The sequence below is a fragment of the mitochondrial genome of Raphanus sativus, assembly GCF_000801105.2.
Source record: "Raphanus sativus mitochondrion, complete genome".
NCBI classification, from domain to species: domain Eukaryota; kingdom Viridiplantae; phylum Streptophyta; class Magnoliopsida; order Brassicales; family Brassicaceae; genus Raphanus; species Raphanus sativus.
Window position 1 is genome coordinate 120,001 of NC_018551.1, and position 17,500 is coordinate 137,500.

The window sequence follows — 17,500 nt, forward strand, 5'->3', positions numbered from 1 at the left end:
AAGGGTAGCTGTCAGTCTAGTAAATATCCCTTTCCTTGGAATGAGTAGGCATGTTATAGGCGGTAAGTAGGTCGATAGCCGCCCTGTTCCCGTTGATACATGGGATGTGTTCTCTATCCGTTCTGTCCCGCCTCGTCTAGATCCCTGCAGCTAATGTGGAGAAGGTGAGCTCCCTCCGAAAGTGTAGATCGCGAGTGGTCTATTGGGGGTGGGCCCCGGAGTGATCGGCTAAGGTACGTGAGCCCTTCTTCTGTCATTACTGAATCTCTCCTCTCTTCGTTCGATGTTTGGGAAGTTCTCCCGTTTGCTTCCCCCCGGTCATTACCGGGTACCCTTCCACAGTCCAACTGAGCAAATTAGGAAAACTTTTGACTCGAAAGAACTCGACTAAAAGGAATTCATTGGACTTTCCGATACAGCAACTCAAAAAGAACAGCCGTCCTTACCGGTGAAGCCTACTGTCTGACTCTTAGCCTAGCTACTTAGATCAGACTGAGCGAAACTCTGCAGCTGCTTAGTCAAGTTCTGCTACTGACTCTCTTTCAGTTGAGGTGGAATCAAACCCTTCTTTGGCTTAGGGTTATGCCCACCTCTACTTGTTAGTCTTGCTTTTTTCAATTCCTTTGGTCGAGGAGTAAGCCTCACCCCAAACCGACACTCTTTTACTTCATTACCTTTCTTCCGGCGGGGCATTTTCTTTCCTTAAGTGACACCTCTAAGGACCAGTCAGTTACCAGCCTATTTATTTACTATTATATGACATCCTATCTGTCTAGTGGCTAATTGATTGAATTGGTCGAAGGATTGACTCGGACTCAGACTCAGGTCGGGAAGTCCAGCCCACAAAATGCAAAAGCCAATACATAGAGCCGGCTATAGAAGATTCAAGATTGGCGCTAAGACTAACTTCGGAAGGGATTACGAGTACAAAAGTCAGAATGATTCGGAGAAAACCGAAAGCCTTACAGGAATGGAGGATTGGCAGTTAGGCTCAAGTCTTTCATTAAGATATACCGGCTTGGCAATCCCTTGTCTGTTGATATGAAAGAATGCGCTTTCGGGCGAACTAAGGCCGAGGTGTCTCGAGACTTCCAGGCGGAATTTTCAATAAGGCGATAGAAGGCATTGGGACCAATCCAGACTTTGAAAAACTGAATTGACTTGAGTCCTTTACCGCGGGGGGGCGGCCTCATCTCATCATTAAGTCATTAAGAACTCCTTGATTGAATGTTGAATGGCATAGCAGCGGGGCAAGATCGGGTTACCTCAATGGCAAAGACTGGCTGAGACTTCCTAAAATGCTGTATTCGTAAAGGCAAGCAAGAGCCTAGACGATTTCCACACATCGAAGAAAGAAAGTGAATCGTTTGTCTGATTACAATGGGACCTAAGATAGCCCTAACTCGTCTTTTGCCTAGAGAAAGTTTAGAATCGATATCCATCTATCTGCTCCTATGCTGCTTCTCCTTCTGCTGGATGAGTGAGCAAACTCTGACGTTGGGGCGGATGGCGGCTTCATGCGCGCATTCTGTTGTGATGGGGGCTCTGTTCTCCATTTACCAAGGAATAAGAGATAGGTAGAAGCGGGCTCCATGGAATGTAGATGAGAAGCGAGCAGACCTGTGTGAGAAGCTAAGAACCTAACAGTCACCCTCAATTTATCGGTAGTTCTCTCTCTTAACCTTCTTTATGGTCCGATCCTAAAAGCTAGAGGAGCACACTAGTAGAAGTTACGTCTTAGCGCTGTAGCTTTCTTTCAATGTCGAGATGAGGAGCGTAGCCTATCTTCTTTTTCTCTCTGCGCGTAGGAACCACTTTCTTTCTGAAGAGATGGGCGTGATCGTCTTTGGAATAGGCATAAGCGCCGTTCTATTAAATAGATTAATAGAAGGGCAAAGCCTACCATTCATTAGTTGAACCGGTTTCTCTTGGATAAGAACGAGAGTCCAGAAAGAAGGCAGAGTTAACTACTAAGACGAGAGAAGTCGGAACTAGTGCAAGTGAGGGAATTCGCTCTGCTACTGCTAGGTCGAAGCAAAGAAGGTTAAGAGAGAATAAGTAGTTCCGAGGGATTTAGGCTTCGTCTGCTCTCAAGCCAGCTCCTAACTCTCGGTCTTCTGGCGAACAAACTTACCGGATTCAAGTGATTGAAACACAGGACCCTTTTCCACTTGGGTGACGACATACATAAGGTTTGACGAGCATTCTCGGGTGGTAGAATGGTGTTGGGACTATGGAAACTGTCGATCTCCAACTTGAAGGTGGGCGGGAGTGCTTGAATCGGGAGGAGTAGATTCTCTTACCTGTGGTTCTCTGCTAGTGGATACTTCTCTCTAGCGGTGTAACGGGTGTTGGCACTTCGGTTGTTGCCAGTCCTGTCATTTCCTAGAATATGTGTTAGTATAGGCTGGAATATGTAAGTATTTTCTATAAGTTCCCCGTTGGTCTCTTACTAGTCTGCTCTTCTTTGTTCCAGTGAGTTCTGTCATGAAGTGTAGCTCATGTTAGGATTACCCGGGGAGCGAGCTTGTCAACGACGACGGGTAAGCCGTGTGAGCGGTTAAGGGTAGCTTGTTGCTCAGCTGTCTTTAGTCAATATCTTATGAATGTTCCGGTCCATAGAATAATGTTAATGTAGCTAGAGTGTTCCTAAGGTGCATACTAGGGCTTCTTCCTCTAGTTACCGTTGTAGCTGAACCAGCACTTGCAGCTGTATATTCTGGGCGAGGAGCGTAAGCGATATGGCATATTTGTGAAAGAATCTCCTTTCTCTTCGTTCGGAATGTTGCTAGAAGTATTCCCTGTGGTTTGTACTAGTTGTAACTTATGTTTCCCGGTGTTAGAAGGTTGTAGCTGTTCAGCGGGTGCAGCTAAAGGAGGACCTCCAGGTCCGTAGAACTCCTATCTTTGCTTTGTTCGTACGGGAATAGGTGTCATGAAGTTTCGTCTATTGTCCCTAGGTCTCTGTTATGTATTGTTAAGTAGTTCTGGCGGGCTTCTTTCCTTGTTTTGCTTGAGCGGATGCGCGTAATGTTGCTGAATGTGCGTCTGTTCCCTAGGGTTTCCTTGTGCTTTTGGGCGTGACTAACAAGTGAAGCTGTTTTCTTTCGTTGTTGTTATGGGAATATTGCGCTTGGGTCCCCTTTACCTAACCAACAACTTCATCTTCCTGTGTCTGCTCAAACAGTTGTTTTCGCTTTGCTTGATTAATAGTTGTGGGAATGCGTCCTTTGTCCGCTTCCCTTTCCTTGGTTGTGTCTGTATTACGGGCTGCTTTCTCGATCCTTCTATTGTTGCGTGGAAGTGCTGCTTTCTTCCTGATAGTTGTATCCCCGAATCCAACTATGATTTGCTGAGCTGTTGCAGCTCCTTTCCTTTCTTCTTTGTGGGCGGACTGAGAAGGGCCCGTATACCGTACGTATCCCTCCGGTGATTGTCGTTCTGTCTTCCCTTTCCTTCCGGGTTGTCTGGGACTGGCTTCAATGTTCGGGTAGCATTACCTTTGTTCTGCTCTCCTCTCTTTGAAGTGTACTTTCCGGCCGAGAAGTAGCTTTCTTTCTAATATAGGTTTTTCTCTGACGACTAACCTATATTAGTTCCTGCTGCTACTGTATGTTGTGTACCGAGTGCTGGCTGTTATAGTATGGTTATAGCGTTGATGGATTGTTTGTTATCTCCTTACTGCTATTAGCTGTTGTTATAGGGCTATATTCCTACTGTTGTTATCTGTTAATATGCTGTTGTTATCTGTTAATATGCTGTTGTTATCTGTTCTCTGTCCTTACTGTTGTTAGGTGGGAATAGGTTGTTAGCGTAGCTTCTGTTCCTATGCTTGAATGTGTAGTGAAGGAATGGAGGGAAGCTCTTATTAACGGCCGGAGCTAAACTCCGCTTAGCCCGGACAGGGACAACCAAAGCAGGAACTTAGAGACTCCTAGTAATACATCATACCTACTAAATCAGTCTATTGGGGCTATAGGTGTTCCCCCCGGGAAAATAACCAATGGAGTTGATTACGTTGTGAGTAAACGAGGAAAGGCGTAACATTTCATAGTTAAGGGTCGTTCATTAGCCCTACTAGTCAAGCACGGGAAGCTCACTTTCTATCAACAAAGCTAGCGGGGTTTCCGGGCCTTGTTTTGGTCCAATGTGAAAAGCTACATCCGAGGAATTGTATGATTCAGATACCTGACGAAATAAAGAGAGAAAAGATCGGGCGGGATAGCTGGGATGACCTATTTCAAGATCAGATGATCCACCAGCTTGTCTGCTTGTGAGGTTGAGGATTTGACTGTTATGATCTCTTGGCCCGTGCCTCCGTAGTGTAGTGTAAGTTCTTAGACCAAGATTCGAAACCTTGTCTTTCCCGCTTCCCTTCGCAGGAAATTTTTGACAGAAAGTAGCGACACTGATACCTTAGAACTAACAAGTACCAGGCCTAGACCGGGGAGTCGGAACTAATAACAGCTTTTATAAACTCCAAATCCAACTCTTCCAACTCCAAGTTGGACGCAGGAAACTCTACCTACAACCCTCAATTCCGGAGGTTGGCAGCTCATCAACTACGAGAAAAATGTGATCGCAATCAAGCACATAACATTGAATCTCGTGCAAGACATTCTTTAGCTAAGTCTATAGCAGCTGATTCAATAGCGGATGGTCTTGTTGAAGGCTTTTTGACTTCTACTGAGAGCAAAGTCCTTACTTACCAGACCGGGCTACTTGAATAGCAGAAAGAAAAAATGTCACGAACCCAACTCCTAGGTCACTAGGAAGAAGAATGGAGGGAAATAGAAGAGGTCCTGTAAAGAAGCTTTCATTCGATGCTTCTGATTCAACTCCCAGACAAACAAGGAAGTATGCGCGAAGATAGGGTTAGTCCCTGCGGCAGGCATTATCCGGGAACGATTATCCAGGAACTTACAGAAGGTTGGCGTGACACGCCTAAATCCACAACGCTTCAGGCGAAGAGATATATCTTTCCGCTTTAGCGGCTTGAACCCTTCGATCAAGAGATACCTTAAATAAAATCAACTAAGTAGCTGACCTCTTAGACGTTCGTGGGTATTCAAATTCATACATAATCTTCTCCGACATGAGATAGAGTGAGAGGGCCTGGCCTATTCCATAGAACAAACTCAGCAAATCTTGATCCGTATTCCACCTCAGATGGTAGAAGGGGCAACTCAGCCTTGTCTTTTTCTTTGGGCTAGGAACCCAGGAGAATGTTCAAAGCGATAAGAGAACAGGTCTTTTCAGAGAAGCTCTTGCCACTCTTCTGTTAGAGCTCTTTAGTCCCATTCCTAACAACAGGGCACTAGCAACTGGGAACAAGGGAAACACCAACTCCCAACTTCCCTAGCCCAACCTTCCCAACCACCTCGGAACAAATATCATGCATACATAGGAACCCGGCTTCGCTAACCTTTCTTACTTAGTCGTGAAACAACTGTTCCCATCGAACGGAGAGAGATAGTCAAATGACAAAGGAAAGCAGACCTCGGAACGCGCTGCACAGCACGGAACAGCCATTACATCAGTGATCGGCAAACAAAGATAGATACTTAACAGCAGCTACAAGCAACAATAGCTACACCCGCCTAGGGACCACTCCAGAAGTAAGCTGCGATTAACCAGCTCACTTCCCTCATTCAATAGGGAAGACAACCCGCAGGGATACATGCATAAACAGGAATACTGCTATGCTTACCTACCTGACCATTCATGCAACAACTTACTCACATACCAACAAGGGATATGAATTATACTGAAGCTGCAAGCAACAGGAACTAGTGCCGCTTAGCTACGGTAGTTCGCAGGCCGTTCCTCACTACCTCCATACATGCTTCACACAGAAACAACTGCTGTGCATACACAGAAACAAGGCAGCTACGCACACTAACTCATACCACAACCATTCCTATCGATAGAATACAGGTAATGGCAGATAGGAAGCAGCACTTACAGAGGAATCCATACACCGCAGGGATAGAGATTCACAACAGGAGGATAGCTCAAACGAAGAGAAGAGATATTCTAGACTGACAGGAGCTACAAACGCAGGAGTACGAGCCACTCTCCACGCTCGCTGGAACAACAAACCAAACAAGAAGAGGAACTAGCAAAGGCCTAACGAGACTTCTAGCAGCATCTTCCCATTCCGCATAAACAAACAGAGGAATGAAAGACTGACATCACTGCTTTAGCTGCACCGTTGACTTAGCCGACGCTTTGATTCAATTAGAAATCTAATCACTCGGACAGCCCTGCGCTACACTTCGGGGATACGCTTACCGGGAAGTCCTACGTTCTCTACAACTGGTAGCCCAACTCAACGGGAGAAAGAGAAAGCAGCCCTATTAGAATAGAAGCCTTCGGAACTACTCTAGCATCTTCTTACCCTTCCCTGAAAGTTTCATTCATCAAAAACTTTGTTTCAGAGTGCAGATTTCTTAGCTATACAGGCATTCAAACTTTGATGTATCTAACCTTAGTGTCCATAGGGCAAAGCGGGAAATCCTTACCGGACGAAAGCAAGAAGCAGGCAGCTAATTAACGCAGTCAACTCATAGTTCATCTTCTTCGACCTGTATCCGCATACCATTTACAATCGATAGATAGCTAGTCTGTCTGGTTCTCGAGGAACGCCAGTCTCTCGACTGAGAGGAACGCCTCTTACTAAGGGGATTCTGTTCGGATTCGTCTTTTAGACTAGCACCAACCTTTATTCCATTCCGCAAGTGGAATGTCGTAGGAAACCCTCTACATGGGTGTGCTATAAAACTAGGAGAAGAACAGAACTAAACGGATCAATTCCTTTGACCGGTCGTTTCGAGCTTCCAGTTATTCTGGATTGCTAACGTGGTTCGATGACGCCGATGGAAGGAACCACTGGAGATTCATCCAACTTCGATCCCCTAAAGTAAAGGCAAGCGCGTAGGCTATAGAATCCCAAATAGAGCTCCTTCGGCTCTAAACTGCTACTGTGCTTATTTGGTCTATCAGCGACTCGGCCAGCTACTGACCTAATTGGTAGCTTTTCAGTCAAGGTATGGATCACTCACTTCTGAGTCTATTTGTTGCAGACAAGCTGCTTTGGTCTCACTCCTAGCTTTTCTTATCGAAAGGAAAAAAGAAGGATCGTCTCACTCCAGTCAAATATGTATGTGGTTGGGTTCGAATCCCAATGAGCTATGAATTCGAGGAAAGGACTCTCATCCCCTGAATGAGCATCCCCCGAAACCGATCTATCATGTAGGTTCAGATCCACAAAAGCACCGGCATTCCCTGGTCCTCGGGAATGGTGGTCGCGTACTTCATCTGACGATACGAAGGTATCGGATAGATTGAAGAGTCGTAAGTCGACTTGAATCACCTCAAGGGGTGTAGGTGAGCCCGGTGGTATAAGTGCTTATGTTGGAAAGGCTCTACCCGTTGTATTGTGTAGTGGGAGTAGTCGTGCTAATGTTGAGAAGCAGAGTAAGAAGGCTTGCAGACCTTCTTAGTCCATGCTTTCTATTCTATGTGCGTGGATGTCACTATTGATTCAATTGGCCATCATTTTCACTTAATTCGTATTGGATTCCGCTTTGTCTAATAGACAGAGGAAAAGTTTCCATATCCCACTCTGAAAAAAAAGCCTATTTATTGATAGGTCAGGCCTTCAGAAAGACTTGTTCCATCTTAATCTTCTAGTTTTCACTCTTCTAGTTTGCCGCGGACTCTGCTCTTAGAGTCGATTCCTACTCTCGAACAGAAAGCAGGTAAGCCCTTCAAAGCTTTTCTTTGAAGCGGAGACTATTGGTAGTGAGAGAAATGTCATCTAAAGAAAGTCTCTGACAAGACCTGCTGATTAAAGGAAAAACTCTTCGCTGGGAACTCTCCAAGCAAGTGATTTGAGGTACTTTAGTAACTCGACTGGAATGCTTGAAGCTACTAGAGAAAGTCCTACTCTTTCATTTAGAGCCGAAACAGCTTCAGATGGTTCTTTTCCTGTCTAATTCAACTGTCGACTTTGTAAATGATTCAGTAGACCCGGGAACTTCTATTATTATGTTAGAAGGCTTGCCCCAAGCGCTTTAGGTACCTAGTACGCACAACTAGCCGTTATCCCCTACCGTCATAGCTTCAGATTTCCAACAGCCCTTAGACACTCAAATGCCCCGGGATCGCATTTCCACTTCCACTGTCCCTGGTATCAACCACTTACATCATTAGAAGTAGATCTTCCTCAGAGAAGGAAAGTCTATAGATACCTAAAATGCTGAACAGAAAGTGAAAGCGGTCCAGAAATTCTCATAACCGCGGGGAAGCCCTTCACTTCTAAGGAGGATTTTTTATTCCCATATAACTCCATCAATTGATTCAGTAGCCGCCCTAGTAGCATAAAATACAATTGCTTCTACTCCCGCTTTTGAAGTATGCCATCTATCTTCTGCTGTAAATGCAACTACTGGTTCATTGATAGTGTACACCCTTACCAAGGCCAAGGATGAAATGCCAGATTGAACTGATACTGTTGGCCAATCAAGGCAATCATCAGCCTACGAGGTCTAGGGAATGAAAGTCTTATAGAGGAGACTGGCTTCGTAAGTAAAGTAAATGAATTTGAGATAGATAGCTCGGAGAAGCTGGAGAGGCACGGAGTGACTCGACTGAAAGGAGAGGTGAATGAGTTACCAGCTACAGAAACTATTCACTCTGATGTTACACCATTTCCTGCCGAGAAACGCCTTATCTTTGTGCCGATATTGGAACTATTTCATATGTAGATTCCTCAACTTATTCCCTTTCTGGTATTGAACCAGTAACAAGATCGTCCCTTTCCGATTCCGATTCGTTGACTGCTAGAGCAAGAGGACCTTTCCTACCTTATGATAGACAGCTTTCACTGCTACGGCTATTGGCTTTAGCTCTACTATGGCATTCCCTGTAGTTCTTGGAGTAACTCAAACTCGAACTCCTGTTACAGCTTATGCCGGCTATAGACTACGCCTCTATTCATCCTTCGTTCGTGATCACTCCCAGCAATCACTTCACTGGCTAACAGTTAGTTAGAAAGTGTTCCGGCTAAGGCCTATAGAACTCATTTCACTCCGGTTATAGCTGAAAGTGGCTTTGTTCTTATCGTTCAGTGGTCACTCGCCTATAGGTAAGTAAAGAAGGGATTCTATTGTATTCCGATACTGTTACGAGCTGTCTTAACTCCACTTACTTCTAGGCCATTAGCTCAGTAAGCTCAGTAACTCCATTCTCTTATGCCAGCCTTACCTCAATTCCCTTCTTCGCCTCAACAGCTAAAGCATCCCTTTCTGCAGCTCCTGAAACAGCCGAAGAACCTGGAGTTTATGATTCCGGCAGGAGAGGTATTCTTTACTGCGCTCTAGCAACAAGACAGCTAGCCGATCAGTCGTAACTGCCCCCGACAGCCACTCCTTCTCTACAGCTTGCTCGCATAAGGACGCTTCGCTAGCAGCCTATTCTCATCAAGCTACTCCGAACAAAGAGAAGGAATACTCTTTAGAATGCGCTAGCAGCAACCCTTAGCCGCTCAATCGTGCCTTACCTCAGTAGATGCATACGCACAACGCGGTAGGCACTCGCTCACTACAGCTTGCTTACTTAGGAAGATCGCTTCGCTTGCTAACTAACACATCAAGGAACAAACAAACCTTGCAGACGGAGAAGGGGAACTCTACTTGACAGACAGATAAGGAATCCCCGTCTCCTAGCTAACAATACCTCGTCGGGATGGAATGCCTACTCGGAACAAACTAGCCTGAAAAAGTGATATTTCGTATAATAATAATGAATGAATTAATGGATGGAATTGGATCATCAACGGGCGAAGTGAGTCAAATACACTCTTTCTTGGCTAGTGTGTAGTAGACTCCATTATGGTCATTCGTAACGGCTCCATATAGTTTGATTTTGGGGCGTAACGTTGTGATTGTTCCATCGACTGACCGATAGACTAGTTCCAGAGGCATCTTCCATTCATATCGATTTGGGTTTTTCTGCACCATATTTGGATCTGCCGCTTCTTCGACCCGGAATTCCCATCAAATCCTTTACTCCTCGAATACAATGGGATTTTACACCTGGCGAATCTTTCACTCTACCTCCTCTTATTAACACCTGCGAATGTTCCTGCGAATTATGACCTTCGCCCGGAATGTGAGCAAATATATCATGTCGATTGCTCAACCGTACTTTGGCTATCTTACGTGGAGCGGAATTCGGTTTTTTCGGTGTTCTCGTTGAAACACGCGGGCATGCTCCTAGCTTCTGGGGACATTTATCCAAAGCTCGAGTACGGTCCGTGCGCCGTTTTTCTTCTCTACCATGACGAATCAATTGATTCAACGTAGGCATTATTCTCTTTCCTTTCTTTTTCCCCCCCCATTTTTTGCCCTATCACTTTACTCCCGATCCGAAGCACCCCTTTTCCATTCATAGAGAAATCCAATCGTCAAAATAAATAAAAAGGCCATCATGGACCAAAATCCAAACAGATCAATCTTGTTGGGAGGTACTGCCCAAGGAAAGAAAAAGGTGACTTCCAGATCAGGGATTAAAAATAAAATTGAAACAAGATAAAATCGTATATCGAAACGACTTCTGGCATCACCGGAAGGATCGAAACCACATTCGTAGGCCGACAATTTTTCTGGGTAGGTAGAACTATTGGAAGCAAATGGAAAAGGAACACCGAGTAGGATCAAAGAAACTAGCAGACTAATCACTAAATAGATAGAAATTGGTGCAAATTCTGACATCATTACAGCCCACTTTGTTTTCTCGCTCCTTGCTGGCGAAGAAGCGGCATATCGAAAAATAAAGAAAGAAGCAAAAGCCCATCCCGAAAGGTAGCTTGCTTACTTATGCGATAGAGTCCCCCCCAGGGCCGCCTTTCTTGAGGAACACTCTATTTTTGAGTTCCTGAAATTCTGGGGCCTCTTTACCGCGCTCATTTAGAGCACTTAACAGGTGGTATAACTGCTTCACGGAGTGCTCTCCCGTGGCGGTACGGGGATTGTCGAGGGCCCGAGCTCCCCGCCCCATCCAATCCCCCGTTGGATCAAGGCCAGCCATTACCTTCACAATCTCTACCTTGACCTCGAAGAGGTCTTCGGCTTGAATGTGGGCTAATTGGATGTCCGAGTATAAGGGATAAGCAAATCGAGCCAGAAGGCGGCGTTCTATCGCCTCCACGCTATCCCCCCCAATCATTTCATCCCTTCTGTAGGGATAGGAGACAGATGGCCCAGCTTCGTCCCCCCCGGAAGGGACTGGATTAGCTGGAAGCGCAGGCCCAGCTTCCTGGGGACCCCGCCGATTGACCGAGGGTGAACCCTCTTCCGTTTGGGGTGCCTCGAGACTACGTCGATTGACCGAGGGTTCACTCTCTTCCGTCTGGGACTCCCCTGCCGGGGGGGAGTCCGAGAATGATTCCTCGAGAACGTCCAGTTCAAACGGATCCTCCTCCCACGTGGAGGAGCTCTCCGCCCCGTTAGGGCCCGTAGAAGGAAGTGCTTCCCCTACTACGGCCTTCCAAACAAAAGGTCCCAACAGGAGGGGCAAAGCCTGACCACCCAGTAGGTGGATGACTTCAATCCGTATGAAAGATCCCACGAACCCAGCGGAAAAGAGTAAGAACATCTTGAGAATCCCCCTCAGTGGTCCTTTCAAACGAAAGTGACTAAAACAAAAGGAGAAGCTCACTAGCGCGAAGAATGAAACGCACGTAGTGGTCAGAATAGCGCTTCCTTCTGATTCTAGAAAACGTCCGAAAAAACCTGCTACGGAACTACCGAGCAGGGGTAACAGCCATTGGAGTCGATTTTTCATAAATTTGAGATTTTCCAGGAACCGTTGGAATTTTTGAAAAAAGGAAGGTTTCGAATTTGGATTCATCGAATTAAGACAAAATATGCTGAAGAAAAGCGGTATTGTCACTTCCCGTTTCGGCCGTTTCAAAAACCTTGCGAGGTCGAGAACGACGGGGAGAGTGATGCAGAATGAAACTGCGGTGCGGGGACAGGATTCGAACCTGTAATCTTCAGGTCATGAGCCTGATGAGTTGACCAATTCCTCTACCCCGCTTCTTCCCCGAGGTATTTATTACTTCTGCTCATAAGGCTTTCAGACCTCAACTAGTGCTTTGGTTCAGAATCTGAACATAGCGCCCTTACTTAATTCATTTCGAGAAAGATCACTCCACAAAGCAGCCTTCTTCTTATATACGTATTATTCTATCAATCGATAAGCACGGGTGGGGTTCCGTTCCGTAGTCGAACTCGAGGTGAGACTGATCTCGTAGTCAGCTAGTGCGCTTATCAAAGTCAATCTGTCGTGCTTGAGGGGAGGCACGGAGTGATTTGTTCAACGGATTTCCCTTCATAAACTGACTTGATTGATGCTACGAATGAAAGCCTTTGGGATATAGCACAGAGAAAGAAGAACCTATTCTATTACAAATGCAGTTATGTACAAGGATAGGTGATAGGTTGGTCCATAGTAGAGTAGCAATGACAACTGCTACTAGGAGAGCTACCTTCTCAGACCAGGGGAGCTCAATAACTAGCGTCTGAACGCCAGAGACTATTGAAAGACCGATACCGGGATAACTAGATAGGGCAGCACTTAGACCAAGGACTTACTCAAAGAAGGGCGTTCCTAGGGACCACCCACTCCCGTTCCTTGGTTGTTGGTGTATTGGCTCTTTGGTTCCCGGTCAAAGCAGGTCGTTCACCGTGAAAGCAAGATAGGGTGAATCTGTATCGTAATAGGGGTATGAGTATAGTATATGTACAAAGAGGTAATTTACTCCTTCGACTGGTCCTTGTTTGGTTTAATGAATGATGTCCGTGAAATCAAAAAATTATAGAGGAAGATGAAATACCAGCTGATTCCCCTATTGATTAACCTCCACCCAAATATTAGCAACGCGGATAAGATCCCAGCTCCTTCTCCAACGAAAGAGATTTATTAACTAGACAGGCAAAGACATCGTCATTCTATTCTATAGCATAGGGAAGCATGGAATCGGACGCTAGCTTCTCTTAAATGGTGCTTAACACATGTAGATTCCCTGACTTTATTCATCTATGGGATTCCAACTTAAGAGAAAAACTGTCGGAGCTGCGCCCTTTCCCTTCTCGTCGACGGAAGTGAGTGTTCCTAAGGCGGGAAAAGGGAAGAATAATATTCTAAAGGTCTTTAAACTTAGAATTGTGTAAAGAATAGTTCTTTCTTTCGAAGCGAGCCCCATACCTACTACGGCCAGGAATTGATGCACAGAATCCGCATTGAAGGAATTACCGGCTTTCCTAAGCTTGGCACAGATGTAATGTAATAAGCTCTTTTCCCAGCGATAAAGAGAAAGATAATGTGCATTTTTCTTACTGACTCTTATCTAGTGCGCCTAGGACTAATTCCACTCACGGCATTAGAGGTCTTACCCGCTACCCTTTCAAAAAACTTTGTGGGATCACACCCGTCAATCTCCGATGAATCAAGTAAGGGGGGTAGAATCCGCTGCTTGTATGGATGGTATCGAATCAGCTGTAGGAGGAATATCCGCTGTGGGACTTCACAAGCTCATGCCATAAAAAGTAAGCTCTTTCGGAAGAGAAGGAGTTGCATATATTATATAAAGGCTGTTAGCAAGTCAATTCCTTTACCTAGGGAGAAGGGCCATTTCGCCTAGTAGGAGTACTAGTCTTAGCATGTTAGCAATTTGAATTGGACAGCTTTCGCTTTCTATCTAAGCTGGAATGTAGCCTTTCACTAATAGACATCGTACATCTTAGCTAGGGAAGCTTCTTTGTCTAGCTAATCTTCGGGACTGTAAGCAAAGGATGTCACTATAGCTAACCTTCCCAAGTAACAGTACCTAATTTGACCAATTTTGATTTTATAAGAAAACAAGGCGTTCCTCGACTAGCCTATTCCCAATTCCCAAGCCAACCAAACCAGGGAAGCTAGGTCCAACCATTACCCTTTTCGAGCAGCTCTTTCAACTGCCAATCAATCCCCAGAATAAAGCCAAGGTAGGGAAGGGATCGGATGGCCTGACTGGCTCAACTAATTAGTAGAGGAGGTTGCTTTAGCAACTCGACCACTCGGAAGAGGAACGAAGGTACTCAGCCTCCTGGGGCAAGTGGGAGCGACACACTGAATGAACCAACTCCAATGGAGCAGGATCAAGAAGAAGTGAAGCTACGTAAAAGTGAGCGTGGTAGAATCTCTCGTCGTCGATTTGAGATTGAGGGAGATCCGGGGAATCTTATTCTGTCACCCAAAACGACCACTCCTTCTGTCGGAAAAAGGACTTGCCCTATATTGAAATGAAATCGAAACGAATGGAACGCGACAGAGCACTCCCTATCATCAGGTAGTGCGCGCCATTCAGAACTATGATATCGTCTTCTAGTCTATTCGGCAGGTCCAAGTTGTTTTGGTCTTATAAGCTCAGGTTCTTGAGTTTTGGGAATTTCCTTCCATTGGCTGGTTCAAATTCAATACGGATGGTGCTTCCAAGAGGAACCTTTTCTTGCATGGTGCTGCAACGGGACATTCTGGTAAGTCGGGTGCTGGTGGCCTTCTCCGAGACTGTTCAGGAACATGGATCTATGGGTATACCTGCAAAATAGCTTTCTCTACGAGCCTACAAGCTTCACTTTGGTTTAGCTTCCAACTAAGGCTAAGGGAGTTGTTTCCCCGGGATTGAGTGAACGGGTTCCTCCTCCACCCGTACCACAAAAGCGCTAATTTATATCAAAAAGACCGGGAAAACGTGAATCTATCCCGAACATTTCCTAAAATACTGGATAAACTGACTCAGATCGGTCTCCCTCAATCGAGAGGCTCGCTTGCTTCACTTCAACTTCATAGAAGAGGGAAGGATCTATACACTAATAGGCGGCCTACTGGCGTACCTCGAAGTACTCCGGTATATACACCAGGGCAACTTTGAAAGACAAGTTAGCAACCGTACTGCTGGTATGAATTGAGTATTGCAGACTAGTGCTAAGCCCATAGCAACAAGACTGCTATTATCAGATAGCTAGGACTTATTATACAGCTCTTTAACACAAGGGAACGTATGGGGATATCTCAAGAGAAAGTTTCTAGTTCTGACTTTCTGCCTTAAAAGCAGATTCAAAGAGACAAGATCCAAATCCTTCAGCCTATTCACAGCGGATGAAGTAATAATAGTTTTGTACAATTAGAACTTCATACCTTTTTCTTGCTTTCTTGTTCTTAAGCCAGTTACATACTTTATTAGCCCGAGGGGTTCCTCCTTTTAGTCGAGTATGTAAACAACCTGAAACTAATGCTTTTTTCCCTTTCTAGCTTTCCACCATTAAGACTTGTTGACTTCCTACGCTATTCGATTCGCTGGCATGTCCGGTCTCATACGAAGGAAAGGTTGAATGGTCAGTCACTCATGAATTCCTTCTCTAATCACTACTGGAATATAGCTTATAGAAAGAGCAGCTTGAAGTAAGTGGCAATGCTAGAAGGGTATTTCTTTCCCGCCTACTTGAGTAGCGCGTTGGATCTATGCTTAGGCAGCTTAATCGCGACTTCATATACGTTGCCATGTCTGTATCCGACCAAAGACCTTCCTGATGTTCTTAATAGGCATTCTGAGAATAGGTTGCTGGCGTAGCTTCTGTTCCTATGGTTGAATGTGTAGGGATGGAGTACCTGCCGGGGAAGCCTGTCGTAGACGGCTGGCAGGTACGACTGAGTGGCTAGCCGGGCTGCTTCTTCTGCGCATTACTCAAGATTCTTCCTGAATCAACGAGTAGCCATCAGCTGAGAAAGATTGATACCAAGTCGGAGCGTATCCCGTTCGAGGGTCCACCTATTCGGTGTCCAGTACGAGAGTCAATTCCCGGGAAAGCTCAATAACTGTATTTTAGAGTACAAGTCAGACGATGCAAACGCAACGCTATACCTAGAGTTTGATCTAAAGTCAAGCTACCATCCGATTTCAAACCGTGAGTACTCTGTTTCACTCTCATTCCGCCTTTGACTGAGCTTTCGGGTTCCTCTTTGCCCACGGATTGCCATTTAGATTATGCCATTTTTCCGGTCTTTCATGCCCGGGAAAATGAACAGTTGCACTTTTCTGTCATATCGGATATATTCAAAAACTCTCCTCTTTGTCTACGCTCGTTCCTGCCTTATGTGAAGCTCCCCCTGTTCTGGAGAAAAGGGGATAGGAAGCCAATAGGGCAGGCAAGAGTGGCATAGGTCGCCATAACCATCCAGCTCAAGGAATATCACATAGAATAGCTAAGGTGCGAGTCTTCTATTCAATATGGGTAGGTACTTTCCCACGGAAGAGCTCTGCTATCACCTAAAAGACTGCAATTAGCCTATCGGATAGAACTCTTCCTATTTCCCCATTCGAACGAGGGAAGTGAGCCCGTCTTGCATCGTAAGCTGTCACTATTTCTTCCTTGGAGCAAAGCAAGTGAAGCAAGTCCAGTGAATAAAGGCGCGTAGCGGGGTTGCTTCGTTTCCACCAGGAAAACTTCGAAGTTTGTTCCGCTGTTGTGGGAATAGAATACTGGCAGGGGTAGAAGCCATCTTCTTTATTTATTCAATTCTCGCGTGGTAAAGACTATAAAAGTCATCAATCGTGCCATTTGATCCTTTCTTCGGTATTTATGGTACAATACCTCTCTCGCAGCTAATTCAATAGCTTTTTTTGCTAATGAACCCCAGAAGTCGAGCAAGAACTTGCATCTCATTCCATGAAGTGAGAAGCTCTCTTTATCTTCTCCGTCTTTATGCTTTAGTTTGTTTTAACACCGGTGGGCAAAGAAGGAAAAGACTGAGATTCATTCCCATACGGAGGTTACTAACATAACAACCCGCCTTATCCTTTCCTTTGAACAGAATTATGGGGCGCGGATGCCCTTCCTGGCTAAAAGAATGGCTGTATAATAGAAAATGAAAATCTGGGCTATCGATCTTGATTGAGTAATGACTACACATTGACTGCGGAAAAGACTACGGTTTTTCCTTTTCAGGTACTACTGATCCATCCGTCGAAATCGAAGCAGTTCTCGGGAGCTTGAAGCAAAGCAAGCAGCGAAGGAACGGCTGCTTTTCTTTCAATACTAGCTACTAGTGAACACTCTTCTTGTTCACCTTTCAGGTATAGTTGAAATCATGTAAGTTAGTTAGCCTTAGCCTCTCTGTTCTCCTTTCGAAGCGGATTAGAAAGCGCAGCAGCTTAAACAAAGCCGCACAATCAAAGGTGAATTCCTCTCGTATATCAGAATAGGGTGACAATTCCATATTTGAAAAAGACCCCCACCATTATGAGTACCCTTTGACTATTGTTATCACAACTTTATTTCCCGCGTTTTAGTACGCTACATCGGTGTAAAAGATTGAATTGCAGGGTACAACCTTTCCTCCTTACTCTGGCCTGCTTGCTTTCTTTACCCCGGGCCCTTTCTCTTCTATTCTA

The 17,500-nt window shown here is 45.2% G+C and overlaps 2 protein-coding genes and 1 non-coding gene across 3 annotated transcripts; all 3 read right to left on the reverse strand.

Moving 5' to 3' along the window:
- Positions 1-9,996: 9,996 nt before the first annotated feature.
- rps12 (ribosomal protein small subunit 12) lies at positions 9,997-10,374 on the reverse strand. The gene has a single exon. It carries the CDS (start codon positions 10,372-10,374, stop codon positions 9,997-9,999), a length of 378 nt encoding a protein of 125 aa, YP_006665995.1.
- A 47-nt stretch (positions 10,375-10,421) lies between these two features.
- nad3 (NADH dehydrogenase subunit 3) lies at positions 10,422-10,778 on the reverse strand. Its single transcript has one exon. It carries the CDS (start codon positions 10,776-10,778, stop codon positions 10,422-10,424), a length of 357 nt encoding a protein of 118 aa, YP_006665996.1.
- Positions 10,779-12,031: 1,253 nt separating this feature from the next.
- On the reverse strand, positions 12,032-12,105 carry trnfM. Its single transcript has one exon. It is a non-coding gene; the product is annotated as a tRNA-Met (tRNA).
- Between the last annotated feature and the right edge of the window lie 5,395 nt (positions 12,106-17,500).